Raw genomic sequence first — 21,916 nt, 5'->3', positions numbered from 1 at the left:
GAACTTCTGAAATCACTAAAACACTTTGATCTTGTAGGAACATGAAGATGTAGATGGATACACAACCAGGAAAGCTGCTCAACGAATCCCTGGAAGACTGGAAAAAATTCTGCGTCGAAGGAAGCACGGCACTTAAGCACATGGGTCCCAAAAGTAAGTCAAACTGGCTCAGCAAGGAAATCGCTTGGATCATGGATCTCCACAAAATTAAAACTTCTGACATTAAACTGCCCTCGGAATTATTTCCGTACTTTTCATATTCAGAGTAGGATTTCAATACACATAGCTTGTATAGATTCTGAAAGGGAGCATATTCGTCTATAGAAAAATCAACCCACAGTTAACACAAGATTATTAAAAAGTCATCTGGAAAGAGGATGATCATCAAAGGTAATATTTTGCCCTCAAGCATAGTACAAAGTACACTAGCAGAACATTGTGAAACAAATGTGCATGCATAAACTCCTCAACTCCAAACTTCTGCAGCGGTAAACGCCCATATCTTCCCTATTTAGTGATGGTGAACTTGAACATAACGGAGACCGCAGTATTTGCATACATTAGGTGCCTCCAGATCAAGGCAGATATACTCGATCGGGTGGCCAAGTCCAACACCTTCAGAAGCTGAAACAATGCAGCAAGCACACAGGTAAGTCAGTTTTACATAAAATGTATGATATGATCATCAGTTTGAGAATGTGCAAGATAAACAGAGTTTGCATATTCAGCTTTGGTGCCTACCCCCTTCACAGACAGCAATGCGACCATCAACCTTGATTGGAGGTACCTCATTGATCAGTTCCATTGGTGACTTCTTGCTCGTGTCCTAAAACAAATAAACTTAATGAAAGAAAAATAGAATGGGAAGAAAAGTGATCCAGATGAGAAGGGGGGGGGGGGGGGGGGGAGGGAAGAAAAGGTCTGCAACTTTAGCAAATATCATAGCAGCCAAAAAGCAAAAACTTTATCATGGTCTCACAGTGATAAACTATTAAACTGAATGAGAACTCAGGCAGTCAGGTGGCAAGACTCTTCTCATGTGTGCCTGGCCCAGGGTTCAAATCCTGGCTTTACTTTTCCAATACAAACAATGACTAACTGATGCTACCCACCAGATATAGATACAAATCCTGAAGTAGTTCCAAGTTTCAAGGATATTTATTGGAAACTACAGAATTAATAAATCATTTCCGGTAGTCATTTTGTTTCTACAAACAAGGAACTTTGGTCTTTACTCCACTCAATAAATCATTTCAGGAACATTCAGCATTCAGGATAGTGCTTGATGTGAATTGTGAAGTCATCATAATACTAGATGAAAAAACAAAATATAAGAGCCATGTTGAGAACCTGCTTTGTCTGCTTGCTCTGTAACAACCACCTACCTTTCCTAAGTGAAAAAACTTGTTTCATGTGATCAACAATGGAAACTCATCTCAACACACAAAAAACATAATAACCTACAGGACATGTTAAACACATGGCGCAAAACTGTGTGATTCAAACATTCAATAGTGAGCTCCCATTCATCAGCTGAAACCTATACACATTGCATCAAGATGATAGCTTCCTTAGGAATCAGCTAAATAAAACCTAAATCTCATCCAGGCATAACTGAAGTCTGCAAACCTATACAAAATAAATTACTTACTTCAGAAAACAGTGCTTATTACCAAATGGTGCACCCTTAGGAATCAGCTAAAAAAACTTAAATCTAATCCAAGCATAACTAAAGTCTGCAAGCCTATATAAAATATATTCTTTTACTTTAGGAAACAGTGCTTATTACCTAAAGGCGCACCCACTACATGTTAAGCTTATAGGTACTGCAGAAAAAACTATCGATTCCATTCCCGTGTCCTTGAAGGCACATAGCTATGTGAACAAGGCACGATAAACAAAATGTCATATAGAAGCAGTGTCTGCCTGAACAGGAAGTCACTAACATGATCCTATAGCCCGTTCACAATGCTACTAGCCAACTACTACAGTAAACCATTGCATGGGCATCAAAGCATACTTAGTTTACCAACGATCAATAATTTGTGATAACTATGATCTCTGAGAGATTCACATACGCTAGCAATATAATGATGACTGGTAAATCTAAAAGACAGGACCTGCAGATCTAACAAGGAACACACAGAAACGTCAACATAAAACATGCATCCAGCAGCCTGTAAGAACTAATCGATGACCAGGACTCCTCAGGCGCATCAAAATGTCTCAACGACACCGAGGACGACCTAAACTAGAAACGGGCAGTGAGCCAGTTAACCGGCGCGGGCTACACACCGAGCATAACCACACGCGGAACCCTAAAGCCAAGGTCTTCCCGCCGAATCGGGCAAGAACCGCACGGAAATGGTCTGGGTTCGCGAGGCCAAGGCGGATCGGAATCTAGAGATTATGGGGGCACGGTGAGGAGAGGGGGTATATGTATGCGTATACCTGCATCCACTTAGCGGTGTGGCTGCCGACGACGGCGGCGACGCCGACAGCCTTCTCAGTGGAGAGGCCGCGCGCACCGGCTGGAGCTAGGGTCTTGAGGAGCGCGGGGAACAGCCTCCGCGTCGCGGTCGCCATGGCTGGGGAAGGTTGCGAGCGAGGTGAGCCTGGGGAATTTCGGGAAAAAACAAGGAGGATGAGAAAGAGGAGGGCCTTTTTCTGCGGATGTACCTACTGGATCAAGCTCGGCCCGTTTTGGCCCAGTTTGTGGTATGGGCTTCTCATGCTGGGCTACTAATATGTCATGTGGCTAAGAGAAGAAAGGTAGGCCCAGAAAATAATGGATTGAAGGGAATTCGGTACGGGGGCTCTAGTTAGTTTGATGCTAGTCTTTTCTTTTTCCAGATGGAGCACAGCAGTCAGCAGACATACAAAGCACACTCACCTTGTAGACGCTCACTCGAGCTACACTTTCGAGACAAGTTTGCATTTGTAACCTCAGTGCAAAAGCATTCGGCCCAAGAAGTTTTCAAATCTTGAGTTAAAAATACGTCCTCTGATTCTGCAACTCTCCTGATGGCCATGAATTGGTTGGCTGCTGAGCTGATGTCGGTCTCTTGCAGCTACTAGCTCCGTTCTTGTTGCGTGGTGCATTGCTTGCATCAAGATCAAGGCACCAACTTGCATTGAGACCCGACACCCTCCTGCAGCAAGACCCAAACACTCAACGTCAGATCACGCCTCGCCACTTTGTCCGGTCAATTTGGTCTTATTGGACTTCTGCTTGTCTGTTGTCTCCCACCGGCCCTCAAGTTGCTCGTCCTCTCGCGCACGTGCACGCACGTGTGCGTGAGTCCACGACAAGTGGACCAAAGTTCAACGATCCCACTTGTCAGCTAGTAATCATACGGGGAGTATATGATCGCATCATTACAATATTAATCGTTCTTGGGACTCCGATACTAAACAACCGTTGGAAGATCACGGTCGCTTTGCCCCAGAGGATCCGATGTTGAGTGGCTCAAGGGTGGTAACGATGCAAGTGCCCAGTTTTCTTTCGCATTATCATGCATGCATGCACCTAAGCCCTTGTTTAAGTGGCCGGCCACATGCTTGGCGTGTTGGCGGCTTGGAATAATCCCCATGTCATGCTGGTGGCAGAGAGCAGGGGATAGGGCGCAGCCTTTGTTTGTGAGTGTATTCTATTCGAAATCGAATCATGATGCCATTAGGGCGTCGGCAAACGTAGCGAAGACTATTTTATATATTCTTATTTTTCTATATACTATTGGGCCTACATGTTCCTCTCTCAGATTCTTGGACTACGTAAAATAGATTAGCTATTTGTTCATCGCTAATGACTACTCTCTCTCCTACTTTTTTTCCCGTCGTGAGAATAGCTAGTTGTTTGGGACGTCCTTACCATTAGCTAGGTGGACGACTGCCTGCACAATGCACAATGCACAATGCACAGTGCCATTAGCTAGGTTGGTTGAATCTATCTAGGTCTTGGGGTGCTGAAACTGCTGAGCTGAGCTGAATTTATAGCATGGTATGGGAAGACGGGGGTTGGGTTAATGGAAATGCTCAGCCAGTCAGTCAACAGCAGAGCATACAAGTGGCTGCAATTGTGGATCGTTTGCATCCAGTGTAGGAGGGTGCTTCTTTTGGTTTTGGCATGACAGGACTCTGCATATGCAAAGCGATGTTAGAGCCTCTTTGGTAGAGCTTCTCTGTATGGGCTCCGTCGGTGAAGCTGAAGCATTCAGCCAGAGCCAAAAAAAAAAGAGTAGCTTCATCTCTGTACAAACAAAATGGCTCTGGCTCCTCTTTCATGGGTATAGAAGCACTTCTCCTTGTTTCATGCGGCTCCTCTTACTATGGTATTGGAGCTATCGACGGAGCCAAAGCCGAAGTCGCACCAAGTAGACCCTTAGTTTGATTGTGTATAAAATTGGAGGGGGAGGGCTTGCTATAGTACTTGGGTTACCCTGGTCTCAAGGAATCATGGCTATTGATCTTTGAATTTATCAAAACTTAAATAATCATAATAATCAAAAAGTGAAAAGTAAAGTCTCGCTCCTTGCCATATCGATTTTTTTTAATTTTAACCCTTTTTTAATATAATTTTAAATCTAACATTGTCGTTTTTTAAAAAAAACTAACACTTTTAGCCGTGCCTATTGCCCTGGCACGGCCAAATGCCTGTGCCGCGCCATGCATGGTGGCGCGGCACATGGCTGACGTGGCGTGGGCCGGCCGGGGGGGGGCGCTGACGTGGCGGGTCCTGTCACGCCATCGACCATGGCGCGGCAGTGTCGCGTCAGTGCCATGTCCTGTTGCGTGGCGCGGCCGGACCGACCATACCGCGCGAGCAGCCACACCACCTGGCCGCTGCGCCTGCCGTCGGCCCGGGCTACCTGGATGGAATCGAAACGCGTCGCGCTCGTATTTTGTTGAGTTTTTTTCACGGCCAAATAGAGAATTTGATAAGCCAATGATTAGTTTTTCGTCTTTCATAATACGGTTATGCACCATTTTAACTAATCAATTACGAAAAATTGCCACCGGTGTCCAGATACGTCGGGACTGCCGGTTCCCGAACGCAGGGTACTGCCGGCAGTGCTGCCACGACTCAACGAAACGAATAAGAAACAAGTTGACAAGCTGTCACATAACATATTCATTGTTTTGACATAAGTTTGACATAACATAACCAAATAACCCCGCAAGTTTCGGATGCCAATATTCGTTTGACCTAAACAAACTAAGACCTAAGAGTGTAAGGATCCCTCGGACGCCTCTGTCTCTTTGGATTTGTTGGCAACACATTGGGGGTGTAGCCAACGTCGGTATGGTCGCGTCGACGGTGCGTACGGCTCGTACCCTGTAGGTATATGATACGCACGATTACTTATAATTCTTTATGATCGTTAGTTCATGGAGCATACGTATTGAAACAAACTATCTTTGTTAGTACCTGTGAGGCTCCTTGGGTGCCAAACGGGGCACCACCTAGCTGAGACATGCCGATCTCGTCCTGCGGCCATTCGTCCCACTGGCCGTGCTGTCCGCGGAAGCCCGGGGGATCGTCATCGTCGTCATCGTCCTCCTCCTCGTCCTCGGTTGAAGGGTCCTTCCCAGCGCTATGATGTGGTGGTGTACGCACCGCGGAAGTGGCACCCTGCGTCATCGGCTGAGAAGAGCCTGCTGGTGTCCTCAAAGAGGCTGAAGACGTGCCACCCAACCACGCAGGGAGTGGCGGTTCCTCGTAAGGAGTGTCCATACAGCTCAACTTCTGAGCTAGCTTCCTGCAACTCTTCTTCACCTTCTGTATAAATAGACGTTAAAGTTAGTTCATTAGCCAAACGCATATACAATAAAGACATATTTTTGAAACGGACAAGTTTATGTTTACCTCCACAAAAGCTACGAGAACGCCTAGCCCCTGCCCTCTAGACTCGTGAAGTCAGAACGCTGCTTCATTGGACAGCCTTGCCAATTGTGTCGCCTAGGTACAGAAACGCGGTTAGACAGTTTTAATACACATACTTAATACCAAAATGATAACTAATTGTACTATTCAAGTATCTTACCATGTATCTTTGAAGCGGGGCTCTCTGTAGCTGTGTGTCCTCCCTAGTGGTAACGTTGTACACATCTTCGATGGCATCTTCCTCCGAGTCCTCGTCGATCGCCACGTCAGTGTACGGAGGCTTGATATGTGTCCTCGTAGACCTGTGAAGCCACCGCAGGTACTCATCGAAGGTGTGCTGGTCGTGTGGAGGACCCGCAAGGACCGCATGTGGTACCCTGGTCTGCCACAAATGGATGTACGAGTTGTGTGTCACGTGCCAATCCTTAGTCTTGTACCTCTTCCTGCGGTCAAACCTGCAACAAAACGATATTAGTTGTACCAAACACACATCTGAATTGTAGCATTGTTATTAATTGATAACGCACCCATGCAATATTTGATTGGTGGAGTAAAGCGGTGGTGGGCAGCCTGTCATTCTTCCAAACTGTCTGCAAATCCGGATGGGCAAGTAAATCTCGACCACATGGAAGAAAATAAGAGGGACGTCGCAGCGATACTCGTGTGACCCGTCCCTAGTGACAGGACTCAGATAGTCCTGGAGCTTCAGAGAATCCCAAGGACACCAAAACACCCGAAATTTCGTAATTATGTTAGGTTGTGATATAGTGTACATTGAAGAAGACACTGCTATGATAGTATAGAGAGCATAACTTGGTGCTGTGTCAGGATGTTGAGACCGTTCGTATACTCCCTGTACTTGCGCCACGCATTCCCTCTAACTAACTGTGCTTCCGTCCAGATATACAGAGCTGTAGGGAGTGTATCATGCCCGTTCCATTGCTGCATTGAACACGATAATGAATTAACAACAAATAATCTCATCATATCTAACTGCCTGGAAGAATATAATGAACCGAAGTACTTACCGGTAAACCATTATTAAGGGGCCTCCCAACGGGCAATCATTCCCAACACCAAACCTGGAGTAGGTAGGAGCAACCCTCAAGGTTCGCATGTCCTGAGGTGCGACGGTAGGCAACGCATAGCTGTTGATACGTCCATGCTAGGACTGCGCTGTCCCAGCTGTACCCCGCTATGTTCTCTCATGGCTGGCAAAGTATGTCAAGGAAGATCTAGCTGATGGTGTTGCCCGAGGCGTCTGGGAAGAGGAAAGCACCAAGAAAGTGCTAGAGCCACACTCGAGCGAACCTGTCGATCTGTGCCTCCTTAGCTTGTGGGTCCAAGTACTCAAAGCGCTCTGTGATCTAGGATGACGAAACACCGAAACTTTTCCTGTAATTGATCAAAGAAAATGAGACCTGATGCCAGCTGTAAAGCAATACAAGTATTAAATAGGCTTGAATTACTCACTTATTTTTCTTGGAAGCATCATCGTCCAGTGGAAGAAAATCAGTAAACTAAGCCACCAGCTCCCTCCAGTGATCGTTGTCAACTATCCCTGTCACTAGAAGTCCCCCCAACCGAAGGCCTAAAATAGCCTTGACGTCCTGCAACGTCAAGGTCATCTCTCCACACAGTAGGTGGAACGTGTGGGTCTCATGCCTCCACCTGTTATAAGAATAGAACGACTGTTAGTTGCCTCCAATTTGTTACAAGAAAGTTTACGTACAAAGAATGCACTCGCACCTGTCCACAGCTGCAGTAAGTAGTGCTGGATCAAGGGGCGAAAGACCGTGGTTGACAACACGGACAAGCTCGAGAAAGCCGGCACGCCGTATGTATGGCGTATAACGCTCATCCCACTGATGCGCCCTGGTGTGAGTGCAGGGCCTCAAAGGAGGTAAGGACACCTCTACGTCGTTGTCACACAAGATGTGTGCTCGGTGCTGGTCGTCGTACTCCACCTCCAGAATGGGGTACAACGGGTGCTACGTAGGAGGGGCCATCATGTTACAAATTGATAAACAAAGCGTTAGAGTATTCAAATTAATAAAATTCAAGTTAATATTAGTAAGCTCACAAACAAATTCACTAACCTAACTAGCCTAAATCTCTAAACCCAAAATCCTAACTATACTAGATAATAAATACATAATCAATCCATATAAAACTTTGGTTCTAAAATTACAAGTAATCTCTCCGTCTCAAAATAAATACACATCTTGCTTCTCGAGTAGTCAAATATGTTTAAGTTTGATCAAAACTAAATAAACGGTATCAATATTTCTATCTCCTAATAAGTTTATTACGAAAGAATACTCCATGCTTAATGTAATAGTACATATTATGTTTCATAAATATTAGTACGCTATTATATAAATTTGGTCAAAGACACTAATAGTAGATACAAAAAATACTAACTATACTATATAATAATAAAAAAATATGAAATTGAGAGGGAGATACCTTAGGAGCGGGCGGTCTTGACGCGTCGGCGTTCGTGGCGCGGCCGGCTAGGGCGCTGCGCGGCAGGAGTGGACAGGCGCGGCATGGGCGAGCGAGCGAGGACGGGCCGTGCGGGCGCGGTCGGGGCGAGGCGAGGCCAGGCGGGCGCGTGCGCGGCGTGGACGGGCGGGCAGGTAGGGCAGGCGTGCGTGCGGGCGGCCGGCCGGGCTCGCGCGCGGGGTATATATCTGCTCCTGCCGCGCCACAGATCAGGGCGCGGCACTGTCGGGCCATGGTCGGTGGCGCGGTAGGACCCGCCATGTCAGCCCTATGCCGCGTCACCATGCATAGCGCAGCACAGGCATTTGGCCGCGCCAGGGAAATAGGCACGGCCAAAAGTGTTAGTTTAAAAAAAATGACAGTGTTAGATTTAAAATTATATTAAAAAAAGGGTTAAAATTAAAAAAAAAGGCCCGTCTTTTTTACGGAGGTAAACCTTACTTTTGTAGAAAGCAATAGAGTTTAAAGTAACAAACTCAACCAAAAAAAGAAATGAAAAAAAAACACTCGATACTACTCTAGGTTCAGAAACATCATCAACGTAATGCCCTAGCTAGGTACCCAAACAACAGCATACCACAAAAAGAAGAAGGGACCAAAGAAGAAAGACCGCCGACACCTAGCACAAACCTACTTCTACTGCAGAGAACTGCACATCTTCACAAAATGCCTTCTACTTCGAAATCTTTAGTTTGCCTCCAAAATTCTTTCAACCACGTATTCATTCTTCTTATCTTGTTGTCCAAAAAATATAGTATCTCCATCCTTCAGTAAAATTCGCCATTTCTATAAGAATGTAAAAATTTTGTAGAAAACTTCATTAGACGAGCTCAGGAACCTTTTCTCTATCCCCATCTTATTCCTAACATTCCAAATACCCCACAGAACAATGGAACATGAAAAGCTTAATGTCATAATCCATGCATCCTAGGGGAATCCAGTAATAAAAAATATCCTACAAATTGTTAGGCACATTTTCCCACCCTAAGGCCTCCTTGAAGCAAAACCATAAGACTTTTGCTATATGACAGTGAAAAAAATATGTGATCAGTAGTCTCATTGATCCCACACAGACAACACTTAATGCTCACCTCCATGCTCTTTCTTTAAGTTTACTCCCGTTTGTATTACATCTTGTGTGTAGTCAACTAGACAAATGTCTTGAGTTTATTTGGAAGTCTATTCTTCCTAAGTTTCATGGTCCTTCTATTGGTTATACCTCTAAAAGTTAGTCTTCTGTGGATGGATCTAGTGGTATAGTCCCCTGATTTGTCCAAAGACCAAACAAACTTATGTTCTTCTTCATTGAGCCGACAATCTTCTAAAATCTCCATTGACCTTTCCCATTCTAACATATCCTCATTTCCTAACACCCTCTGAAAACTAACGTTGAATTCGTGCCCCTCTCAACAGTCACTCACTACGCATTTCTTACCACCACATAAGTAGAAAAGATAGGGAAACTCTAGTTTCAAGGGAATATCCCCCAACCTATATTTCTTCCGAAAAAATATTAGGCCCTCCCTCATGAGCAGCTCCTTTCCTTATCTAGACATCACCTATCACGGAACGTGGAGGGAACACAACCGCAAGAAGTGCAAGTGCTAGTTCATAGAATCCAAGGGAAGTGCTTTCACATAGGTAAAATTTGAAGCAAACATGAAATTTTGTAACAAATAACACTTTATCATCACTCATGAAGATTTGAAGAACATGCATAAGAGTCTTGGTCCACCAAAACCGTTTATATCACACAATTTTGAGTACATGCTTGCACGAAGGATCATGCTAAAACAATCTGGAGGACTATCTACAAAGCTACTAGGTTAACTCCATGTATCCCATAAGTTAGGAAGTTAGCAATCAAGTTTTAATTTAAAAGAGAAGAAATATATTTTGGTTGGGTAGCCATATTATTTGGGGTAACTTGGAGATGTCGTGAAGATCTAATCTTTAAAAATTGCAAATATACATCTTTTATGTAGGCCATTTTCAGGGGGAACGTACTGGCCATGGTTTTTTGGGCATTATGCTTCTACGTGATGATGAAACAAAGGAGTCTTCCCAATTAGCGAGCAAAAAATTAGATACCACTGTGTTGGAGTTATTCGCCTTTCACGGATGGAAATTTAATAATAGGCTTTGTCATGTATAGTTTTACATTCCTTGTTTTCCTGATTCATCTGCAATGTCGTTAAAACTATGTAATAATATAAACGTTGTATGTGGACATGCAGAGACAGGATGTTTCTTCCATTTTTCTAGAAAATGCTTAGACGAAGGAAACAACAGAGGGACACCTCACATTTCATTCACTACAAAATTCATACTTATAGAAGTACCATTCTAGATTTTTAAAGCATACATTTAAACATGTTCCATTGCAACATGGGAGTCAAAGAACACATGTTCTCTTTTTTTTTAAAAAAGTAATTGGACATGTGTCATCCCAAATGTTATGTATGATTTGACTGTTGTTTCCAAGTGTAGATCAAGAAGTGGATGGGTTATTTTAACTAAAGTCGCAAACATTGGCATGCAACAATTTAGTATAGAAGAATGTAAAGCTCTCAAAGTAAATTGCACGAAAGGAAATTGAGCACAAGAGATAATAATTGATCTCGAGACAAGAATTGTATCTTGTGGCCTTGATGACTTCCAGTCACCCCTACTCCATGTTGACATGGGTTCAATGTTCAAGTCCTCCTCTATTAATACATCGCTTATTTTTAAACCGGTTAGAACCAAAGAGTATCTCCACACTTTGATTTAACTAGAGTTGCTCAGCACCGCTCGATGGGAGCACACAACCTCTTACAATCAACTCCTCGGGGCATCATCACAATCTTCTTTCAAGTGCTTCATAGATCCACAAGCTCCAAGCTGAAGGGGACAACAATCTTCAAGAGTAGGAAGTCAATGGCGCTTGCTTAAAGACTCTCTAGTGCCACAAAGCTCAAGCTCTTGATACACTACACTAGGATGCTCTCAATTTCACCAAAAATACAATCCTAAACAAAAGTGTGAGAGAGAGAGAGGTGGAAGAAGACCCAAGTATGTCAAGGAAGCTTTCCAAATAGCACAGATACATCCCCATGACCGCGGGGATGTATATATAGCAACCCAACTATTTTCTAGCTATCACAATGCCTTCTTCATGAAAACAACGATTTTGTGGAACGTCTGTTACCATGCCCAGAAAGTCTACCTTTCTATCTAACAACTATATTCTCATTTTTATGCGCTTGTGAGAGTCGACCATTAGTGACTCATGGACCATCCTCCTCGGAGGGTGCGAACCTTCCACGGTTCAAAGTTTTCATGCATGCTCGTGACTCCACTAGGCAGTAGCACTACACAATCTAGTTTTCTCAATGGCGCGGACATGGTAGGGGGAATGAGGGGGGCTCCAATGGCGTGGCATGGTACCTACCCCGGCGGAAGATCTGCCCGATGGTCATGTTGGCGAACACGTTACCACTCCGCCGTCACCTTCTCCTAGCTGGAGATCCACGTCCTGTCCGCCAACCTCACCGTCACTGTGGTCCGCGCCAAGCCGTTCCGGGTACCCGCCGGGGGCACGTCCGTGGTGCGCGCGCGACTTCCCGATGGACGAGGCTGCGACCAGCGACCGCAACGTGCCATTCGTGCTGGATGGAGAGGCCAACACACACAGGACGGTCGCGGGGAGCGTCGCTGTCAACCAGCGCACACGCCTGAGTTGCCACGTTCACTTTTTTTGGCCAAACGGCTCGGCGGTTCCCTTCAACTGCAGGTCAAGGACAAAATATCTCTTCTGGTGACCGCCATGCTCTGAAGATTGGACATCAGCAAGGCTAGCTGCTTTTTATGTGGCTGCATCCTTCTAGATATGCAATTTGATTCGTTTGGTGACTGTAAGTCAGTGTAAGCTCACTTATGTAGTTTTGCTTTTTGTGCTTGCTTTTTCCATTGGCTGTGAGCTATTGAGTGGACTTAGTAACAATTATATCACAATGTCTGGCCGGTATGGTGGGTTCACTACTAATTTTGTTTGCTTGACTCTAGACCCATTGAAAGTGCAATCAGAAAGCTTTGCGGGATAGATGGAGGAAGTACTGTAGTAGACTGGTCGCTAGTATGCTGTTTGCCCTGCTTATTTGATAATAATAATATAACCCAGATAATCCAAGCAGAGGCGGAATAGGGAGGGGCTAGCAGGGGCCGTACCCCCAACACAATACAAAAAATATTAATACTCCTGTAAATATTCATTTTACAACATAACAATGCATCAAATTAGCTATTTTTTTATGATAATCTTGTGATTTCTCTTTATAAATACTAACTACATATGTAAAAATATTAAAAAAATTGTTGAGAAATACATTTAGGTATATATTTATCACATTTAGATATGTCATCATATTTGCCGTGCCCTCCTAATCAAAATGGCTGGTTTCGTCTATGAATCCAAGGGATTTGACAGATATAAAAACTAGAAAATAGTAGGAGCATATACTACTAGCCTTTTATCCTAATCCCAGAGATGACCATACAGATAGCCACGTAGGGATAAGTTGACAAATAAGCGAGCAGTAGAGGGAACGAAAAGGCAGGCAAATTAAAGAAAGCCTTTGTTTTTGGCCTTTGAAGACCCTAAAGAAATGGTTCGTGTGTGATGGAGACAAGGCCATAATCTCTAGGTAGAACATTTGTCACCTTTCCCTGTGCAAGATCTAGAGTGGTCCTCAACTGGAAGCCGTCTCTTCCATTCCATCATCAAAGGCCAAGGGAGAAGAAGATGCAAGATGTGAACCAACACTGTTTTAACCATACGTTGGTCAGAGTTAAAAACTTCTACGACAATTTTACTGAAATTTTTACACACGCTGATCAGTAAATTTGCTGCGCTAGAAATTGAAAGCTGTGACCTTTCCGTTGCTGGCTCGCTGTGTTCACAAGTCACTCACCCCACATGACATAGTTTCTGTGCAAAATGAACCGGACTGGATAGAGTACACAGGTGAAACAGTAGGGCCATCCATGATCCATCCATGTAGCCGATGCGAGCAGGAGCACTGTGCTCCGAACAAAAGCTGCCACAATTTTTGTCAGCTAATAAAAGTCTTTTGGAATCCCTTCAACAGTGAAGCAAAAAAAGTAGCGGTGGGGTGCAGTGCTGAGGTGGAGATTGTTCACGTTGAGTTAGGGATGAAAACAGTACGGATATTTTCCGATCGTATTTGAAACCGAATCCGTTTAGAGGGGTTGAGATCTGTCCTTATCCGAGTCTGGATATCTAACATCCGATACCATATCTGTATCCGAATACTCAAATCTCATATTTATGATGTCGATATCCAATCGTATCATATCCGACATAGTTGACACTATTCGTATTTGAATCTGAATCCAGACAAAAATACGAAAACAAATGTAATATCGATGATATCCGTCCGTATCCCATTCGTTTTCATCCCTACGTTGAGGCCTTGAGGCGGGTCACTAGTTCGTCCACATCCTTGCTGCTTCCTTCCTGCCTTTTACAACGGTGAATGTGACGCCATGCATCAGATCGGTCTAGTTTACCACCACAGACTGAAATCATTGTAGTACGTACGAGTACATCCATGAAGTGGTAAAGAGAGACACTTGACACAGACTGAATTCTCGCGTGACACTTCAGCAATTTGGTCTGATGCGATAAAGATGGAACGGCGACAGAAGATGATGTGCGAGTCTACTCTCTCTAGTACTAAGTAGTACAGTACAGTGTTCAAAGTTTCACATCAACGTCAAAGGTGCAAACTTTTGTGCTCGGGCAAGCCAAGGAAAAGTTTGCACTAACAAGTGAGGTTGGCATCAGCAAACACTACGTCACATAGGGTTTATAGGAGCGACTTAAGATCATTTATAGGGATAGTTTGACCAACCACCTCTATCAAAACGTCTCTATAAATTATGTATTTGTAGGAACGGTTCCCTGACCGCCCATACAAATCGATTTGTAAAGACGGCTGGTGTTATCAGCCGCCTCTACAAATTGATTTGTAGGGGCGGCTGTAGTATCAGCCGCCCCTATAATACCTGTTTGTAGGAGCGGTTCAGTCTAGAACCGTCCCTACAGTATATTTTTCCACTAAAAAAATAAATTTACAATTCAAATTCGACCAGAACATACATATGGCCCTGTTTGTTTCCGCGTATTCCTGCGTTCGCGTTGCGAGTGAGCGAGGAAAGCGAGATAATCCCGCCGAACACCCCGTGACCAACGCGCGACCGGGAATCGCCCGCGGCATGGAACGCGCGAAACTTAACTACGACCCGCGATTCGCAAAACGCAGCCTCCGAACCGCGTTCGCTCAAGAGTATTATATAAACTACAATTACAAGTACAATTCACAAGAATATATACAATCCATCTTTAAATAGACATAATTCACAAGGTAAAATCAATATCAAATTCTATACATATTGTTATCAACGGTCTAGAGCTAGCCTTTCGGTCTCACGAAGGTGTTGGTACTGAGGATTTCTACCTAAGTCAGACTCTCGGTCATGGTAGGTGCCTTTGACGTGTACAATCTAGTCCAATATAAAGTTGCAAAGGTCGCCGACGAGCTCTAAGAGTTGATCATCCTTGTATGGGTCTCTTTTTATTTCTTTCTCTTCTTTCCACTACAAGAGAACAAGTTTCGGTTTAGTATTTCATACCATGTCCGAAGTTTTTATACTACGGGTGAAGAGGTTCAAACTTACCCGTAAAGGGTGTCTCCTGTAGGCACCGGTGTTACTCATCATAGAACATACATATTATCCACAATGTACACTCTCAGGCTTCTGCTTAGGGCACTGTGTGTTTTACATATGGAAATGTTAAGTAATGCTTTTAACAGCCATGTAATGGAGTACTGAAGAAGTAAGTTGCACTTACCATACATAGTGTTTTTATAGCCAACTTTCCCTTCCTTGCTGCATCATGTCTTCCGTGATGTTTAGTGACATAGAACCTAAATGCCCTATTCGAATTATTTTAGCAAATACAACTTGTTAGTATCCAAAAATGAACGTTACAAGTATACATACAAACATATAAGCTAATGAGGATTGTCGATATGTATACATCTTGAGAATCGATATGAAGTCCTTGTATGTCACCGGGTCCCTATCTATTGAATCAAAGACCCATGCTGTGCTCCTCCCGACATCGACGCCTATACAAATCCAGTGATTGTTGCATGGATTTAATTATTGAACTAGATAAGCTCTTTTGCATCGAATGAAATATATTGAACAAAGCTTTAAGTATAGAGTTGAACTTACTCGAAGTTGTATGGTAGCCATATAGTTGAACTTACTCGAACTAGAATTTTGGAACAACTAGCAGTAGATAGAGCAGCAGCAGGTAAAAATCTAGTGAACCAGTGAACTTAGTGCAGCAGGCAGCTCCATTAGTAGATAAAAATGACATATGCTTAGTTGAAACATAATAGAGGCATCATAGGCAGTAACAATCATAGAAAATGACATATGCTCAGTGCTCAGGTTAAAAATGGCATCAAAGGCAGTGGTACATGCTGCTAGGGTACATCACATGCATCATAGGCACCTAGGGTGGTTCATCACAGGCAACACAGGCAACAAGAAGATGGCGCGTGAAAAACTGTTGTAGGCATCACAGGGAGTTGCTGTGAAATATCTCTCAATGCAAGGGCTGGCCTGCAGGCTAGCTGCATCTACATGCAGAGGTAGCAGCCAAGGCCCATGATATATATGTGGAAGGAATAATATGATGGACAGGTGTACCAGCAGCAAAAGAGCTAGTTAGCAGGGAATGAAGAGCATATATGAACATGATGATGCAGAGCAGTAGCATCCATCTCATATCATTGCAAACATGAGCAGTGGTAGTTCATGATGAAGGAAGGAACCAATGCTAGATGGATGGATCGAAGATAGATAGATAGATGCAGATCGATGAAAGCAAGTATAAGATGTTGATAAGATGAGGGTTAGTTCAATCGATTTGCCTCGGATTTAATTGCCTTTTTATTTGACCTTAAACTTAGAGCTTAAGAAACATAGACAGCTACAAACCTCAAATAGATAGTAGAAAATCAAGATCATGATAGGCATGAAACCATGAGAGACATCTAGCCCAGCCATCAGATTATCACAACCGCCTAGCTGTTGCTTGGGCATGGATGTCTCACATGGTTTGATGACAGCGATGAGAAGCATAAGCAGAAGATAGAAGAAACAATACTCCAGTACCTCATAAGTCCAAGGTCATCAATGTGCATAATCCATTACTCAACTGGCACTGTTATCTTCATAGGCATAAAAAGGATCTCACAATTGTATCAACCTCAGTCAAAAAAATGGTTGACATCATAGGCACACAAAAATGCAGGCCTCAGCTAACTGCAAACTAACTTATGATCATCTTGCAAGCTAACTGCAGTCATCCTAGGTGGCAAATAAGAACACAAATTGCTGAGGCAAGTTCATGGCTCCTATGGAAGCATGGGACATGTCCATCCTAGCCATCAGGTAGGCATGCCTACAACAATTGCTTTGGAATGGATGTATCCCACAGTTTGATGACAGACATGAGAAAACACAAGAAGACAAAAAAAGCACCAATAGGAAGAATACCCACAGCCACCTTAGATTGCTATAGTTTGCATCATCGGCCAAATAATGCGAGTAGAGCAACCAAACATAGGCGAATGCACTAAAGGATGCGGGATGGGCCATATGACGGTCCGGTTCAGGCAACCAATCATGCCCTACATCCAAAAAAATATGATGTATGGATGTCCATTATTATTGTTACAAAGTTTCAGCATCTTCTAGCACACGGTGTTTTTTTAATGCGAAAGAAGCTAGACCACAGTTCTATGACCAAAGCAGCAACAACACTACTCAGTAAAACCTAAAGAAATCAAGCAGCCTCAGCTGCTGCAGCTGTGGTAGAAGTGCAACTGTGGTAGAAGTGCAGCCGACCAGAGATATTATTGTTTTCTTTGATAGTCTACTTCAATAACTTGCACATCGACCACACCATAGCAAAATAGAATTCAGACTGCAAACTGTTTAGACCCGCTTAAAGCTAAAGCCATTTGTATAATGGAATTATTTCTTATAGGAATATAATTGCCATCCCACAACAAATCAAGAACTGAAGCAATCCATTGGAAGCTGCTGCTGCTGCTCCTCGTACAATGATAGTTGTGATGTACGGAGTACTAAATTCTTCAATTTTGAACATGTATAAGAAAATATATATTTTTGGTACATTAAGGTTAGGTTATCAAGAAAAAACATAGTATCTACCTAGCAAGGGGCCCTAAGCAAAATAGGTCATTGCTATTTTGATTTGAGCATATGATTTTAGTAAAATGGCCATGTTTAATAATTTTGCTATCCATCAATTCCGTGTTACCAGCATATATATATATTCATCAATTCTTGAGGCACCTAAAATCATATCCCAGAAGAAGAAAAATATTGAAAACAAATCCATCGATTAAACCATAGCAATCGTGTTCTGCTAATGTGTTCTACTACTGATAATATGTGTCCTGCTATTCAATTTGTAAACACAGGCAATTGAAACACAGCAAGAGAGACAATACAGGAAGATGGCTGGCAGCAACCGAGGGGTGTGGGGGTACCTGCTGTCCTAGTCGAGGGAGGGATGTTGCGGCTCGACGGAAGACTTGAGGAGGTGGATCAGTGCACCATAGCGCCACCACCGGTTGTACCACGCGCACCATAGCGCCGGAAACCCTAGCCACCGTGGGAGGGGGAACAGCAGCGAAAACCCTAGCCACCGGGGGGAACGGTGGCACGCAGGGCAGAAGACGAACCGAGGGTTGGAGGCAGATCGGGGGAGGTAGGGCATGGCGGAGGTATAGCATGGAGGCAGTGGAGGTAGGGCACAGAGGCGTCGCCCATGGCTAGGGTTCCGCAGCGGGTCCCAGCGGCGGATGGAGCCAAGGAAGCTTGGGGGAGGAATGCCAGAGCGCACGGGCCGACGGAGGTGAGAGGAAGCGGCGCTACGGCATAAAGACGGTGGCGGTGACAGCGGGTTTGGTAGCCTTACGACGTCCACAAGGAAGAAGCGAGCGCACTGACTTAGAAAAATTTTGGCCTCCGGCGGACTCTAGTATATATACCGAAGGTCATTTATAGGGGCGGCTCCTGAGTTAGCCGCCCCTACTGGAAAGCTCTAGTTTGGTTTTGGTTAATTGATGAAACCCTCAGTGCTAACCTAGTTTATCAAAGTAATTATGAGATAGGTAGCACTACTCCAAGTGATGAAGCAATGGCGAAGATCATGACGATGGTGATGGCATGGTGATGATCAGATACTTGAACTTGGAAAAGAAGAAAGAGAAAAACAAAAGGCTCAAGGCAAAGGTATAAATAGTAGAAGCCATTTTGTTTCAGTGATCAAGACACTTAGCGAGTGTGATCACATTTAGGTTAGATAGCCGTACTATTAAGAGGGATAAAACTCGTATTGAAATACGGTTATCAAAGTGCCACTAGATGCTCTAACTCATTGCATATGCATTTAGTATCTAGTGGAGTGCTAACACCCTTGAAAGTATTTGTGAAAATATGCTAACACATGTGCACAAGGTGATACACTTGGTGGTTGGCACATTTAAGCAAGGGTTAGAAACTTCACCAGCAGAGTGTCTGCCCATAGAGTGCGGATAGTCCGATGGTGCCACCAGCGCCCTATAAAGAAAAGACAGGGTCTCACAGAGTGGACTGAACGCTAGTCATGTGGTGACCAGACACTGGGGTCCTGCGTCTGGTCAGTGGTAGCAATGAGTGCATAGTTTCAATCTTTGATCGGACGCTGGCGCTAAGAGTGACTGGACGCTGGCAGGGTGCGTCCGGTCAGTGCTGACGTACATTGATGTGAGGTGCACAGAGGAAACGTTAAGTGACCGGACGCTGGGTGTGTCCGGTCGAGCATGACCGAACACGACCGGTCATGAAATTTCATGTTTGGAACCTTACTGGAAACAACCGGACGCTGGGGTCCTACGTCCGGTCACTTTCTAACTGACGCGTCCGGTCATCACTTGACCATTGAGATCAGGCGATCGGCGTTTGAAGCCAATGACACGTGGCAAGCATCGGGCGACCGAATGCTGGGGTCCTGCGTCCGGTCGAACTGACCGGAGCATCCGGTCACCCCGTGTTGTGCCCAGTGAAGGGGTATAATGGCTCTATTTCATGGGGGCTTCTATTTAAACTCCATGACCGGCTTAAGCTCACTCTCTTGGCCATTTGCATTGACATAGCAACCTTATCAGCTTAGCAAAAGCCCTCCCACTCATCTCCATCATTGTTTTATCATCATTGTGAGATTAGGAGAGAATCCAAGTGCATTGCTTGAGTGATTGCATCTAGGGGCACTTGGCATTCGTGTTTCGCTGCAGGATTCACTTGTTACTCTTGGTGGTTGCTGTCACCTAGACGGCTTGGAACAGTGAGGATCGTTGAGCGGAGGTTTGTGATTATCTCCGGCTTCGATCATGGTGATTGTGAGGGTCTTGTGCCTTCCCCAGCGGAGAGCCAAAAGATAACTATAGTGGATTGCTCGTGTCTTTGAGTTACCTCACTTGTAGGTAGGTTCTTGCGGTGTCCAATTATGTGGACGAGGTTGTGCAACACCTCTTAGCCACCAAACCATCAAGTGTTGGTCGATACAACAGAGACTAGCATGCCGGCAAGCACGCTGAACCTCAGAAGAAAAATTGGTTATCTCTTGCCCTTTGATATTCTCCTGATGATTGATTTAGTATTCATCTTGTGATTGGTTCACTCCTCTACATGGTGGTATAATTACCCTACTCATTCATTTATATTCTTGCAAACTAGTTGTGGCAAGCTCTTTAGTGTAATTAGAATTGAGAGCTTGCTTTGTTATTTTAAGTTCATCTAGTGGAGCTCTTTAGAGTAGCAAGATTGAGAGCTCTTAGTGAGTAGTAACATTGCAAGTTGTGTGCCTAGTAATCATTGCAACTAGAATTATTGGATAGGTGGCTTGCAACCCTTGTAGAGCTAGAGCAAGTTTGTATTTCGCTATTTGTCATACTAATCAAATTGCTCTAGTTGATTTGTAGATTTTTAAATAGGCTATTCACCCCCCCTCTAGCCATATTAGGACCTTTCAAGTGGTATCAGAGCCGTGGTCACCGTTTGATTGAAGGCTTAACAACCTCGGTGTCAAATTATGGCTCAAGTTGTGTTCAACCATGTGGGGGGCAAACCACCGTTCTTTGATGGCACATGCTATGATTATTGGAAGAGAAAGATGAGGATGTATCTTGGTTCAATCAATGATCAAGTATGGGAGGTGACCGAGAATGACTATGCTATCATTGATCCCGATGACCCCACCAACCAAGACAAGACCAACAAGCAATGCAATACAATGGCTCTCAACACCATATACAATGCCATTGATTCCAAGGTGTTTGAGCAAATCAAGGATTGTGAAAGAGCAAATGAGGTGTGGAGGAGATTGGAGGAAACATATGAGGGCACACCGGCGGTGAAGAGTGCTAAGTTGTACATTCTCAAGGATAAGTTGACAAGCTTCAAGATGAAGGAAGATGAGAGCATTCCAGAAATGTTCCATCGGTTGCAAGTGATTGTAAATGACTTGAAGGCCTTGGGAGAGAAGATCAAGGATGATGATGTCTCTCATCGGTTCTTGATGTGCTTACCTCCAAGATTTGAGATGTTGAGATTGCTTATCATAAGAGGAGGATTGAAGGAGATTACCCCTAACCAAGTACTAGGTGATGTCATGACCCAAGAGACATACCGTGTGGAAAGGGAGGGGGATGACAAGGATGACAAGAAGGAAGAAGAAGAAAAGAAGAAGAAGAGTATAGCATTCAAGGCTAGCTCATCATCATCCAAGAACAAGGGCAAGTCCAAGAAAGAATCAAGTGATGATGATGATCTTAGTGATATTGATGATGAAGCTATGGCCCTCTTTGTACTGCAAGATGGGAAAATTCATGAAGAAGAAGGGCTATGGTGCAAGAAAGAGAAGAGATCACACCAAAAGCAAAGAATATGTGAGAAGATGCTACAATTGCAAGAGTCCCGATCATAGTTGTAGCAAATTGTCCCTACAATAGTGACAATGATGAGGATGAGAAGAAGAAGCACAAGAAGGATAAGAAAGAAAAGAAGGAGAAGAAGGAGAAGAGAATGACCTTCCAAAAGAAGAAGAAGGGTGGAGGCTATGTGGTCACTTGGGATAGTGATGGCTCTTCGGATAGTGATGACTCTAGTGATGATGGCAAGAAATCTATCAAGAAAGCACTAGCAAGCATCGCCATCAACAACAAGCCCTCCATCTTCGACACTCCTTCGACATGCCTCATGGCAAAACCTACCAAGGTAAAATATGATGTGAGTGATGATGATGAATGTGAAAGTGATGCTTGTAGGAGTGATGATGATGATGAGAGTACTCCAAGGAGGAGCTCATGG

General features: G+C 44.1%; 2 protein-coding genes across 2 annotated transcripts in view; both read right to left on the bottom strand.

The window, feature by feature from the left end:
• LOC136500599 (secretory carrier-associated membrane protein 6-like) overlaps window positions 1–21,916 on the bottom strand; it is a 66,268-nt gene that overhangs the window by 8,485 nt on the left and 35,867 nt on the right. The gene's annotated exons all lie outside the window — the stretch shown is intronic.
• Window positions 337–2,645, bottom strand: LOC136501070 (NADH dehydrogenase [ubiquinone] iron-sulfur protein 6, mitochondrial-like). The gene is made up of 3 exons (XM_066496563.1): window positions 2,452–2,645; window positions 742–826; window positions 337–624 (listed from the first exon to the last, which is right to left on the bottom strand). Exons 1-3 carry the CDS (start codon window positions 2,584–2,586, stop codon window positions 512–514), a joined length of 333 nt encoding a protein of 110 aa, XP_066352660.1. The 5' UTR covers window positions 2,587–2,645; the 3' UTR covers window positions 337–511.

The sequence above is a fragment of the Miscanthus floridulus genome, chromosome 13 (assembly GCF_019320115.1).
Source record: "Miscanthus floridulus cultivar M001 chromosome 13, ASM1932011v1, whole genome shotgun sequence".
NCBI classification, from domain to species: Eukaryota; Viridiplantae; Streptophyta; class Magnoliopsida; order Poales; family Poaceae; genus Miscanthus; species Miscanthus floridulus.
The sequence above is the reverse complement of the archived record's forward strand: the minus strand, read 5'-3'. Positions and strand labels throughout refer to the sequence as shown.

What these genes read in the sequence shown, in the direction of transcription:
- LOC136501070 (XM_066496563.1), bottom strand. Translation starts at nt 2,586, where the DNA reads ATGGCGACCGCGACGCGGAGGCTGTTCCCCGCGCTCCTCAAGACCCTA. An exon ending in ACACCGCTAAGTGGATGCAG is followed by an intron (nt 827 to 2,451) that starts GTATACGCATAC and finishes TATTTGTTTTAG; the next exon opens with GACACGAGCAAGAAGTCACC. An exon ending in CATTGCTGTCTGTGAAGGGG is followed by an intron (nt 625 to 741) that starts GTAGGCACCAAA and finishes GCATTGTTTCAG; the next exon opens with CTTCTGAAGGTGTTGGACTT.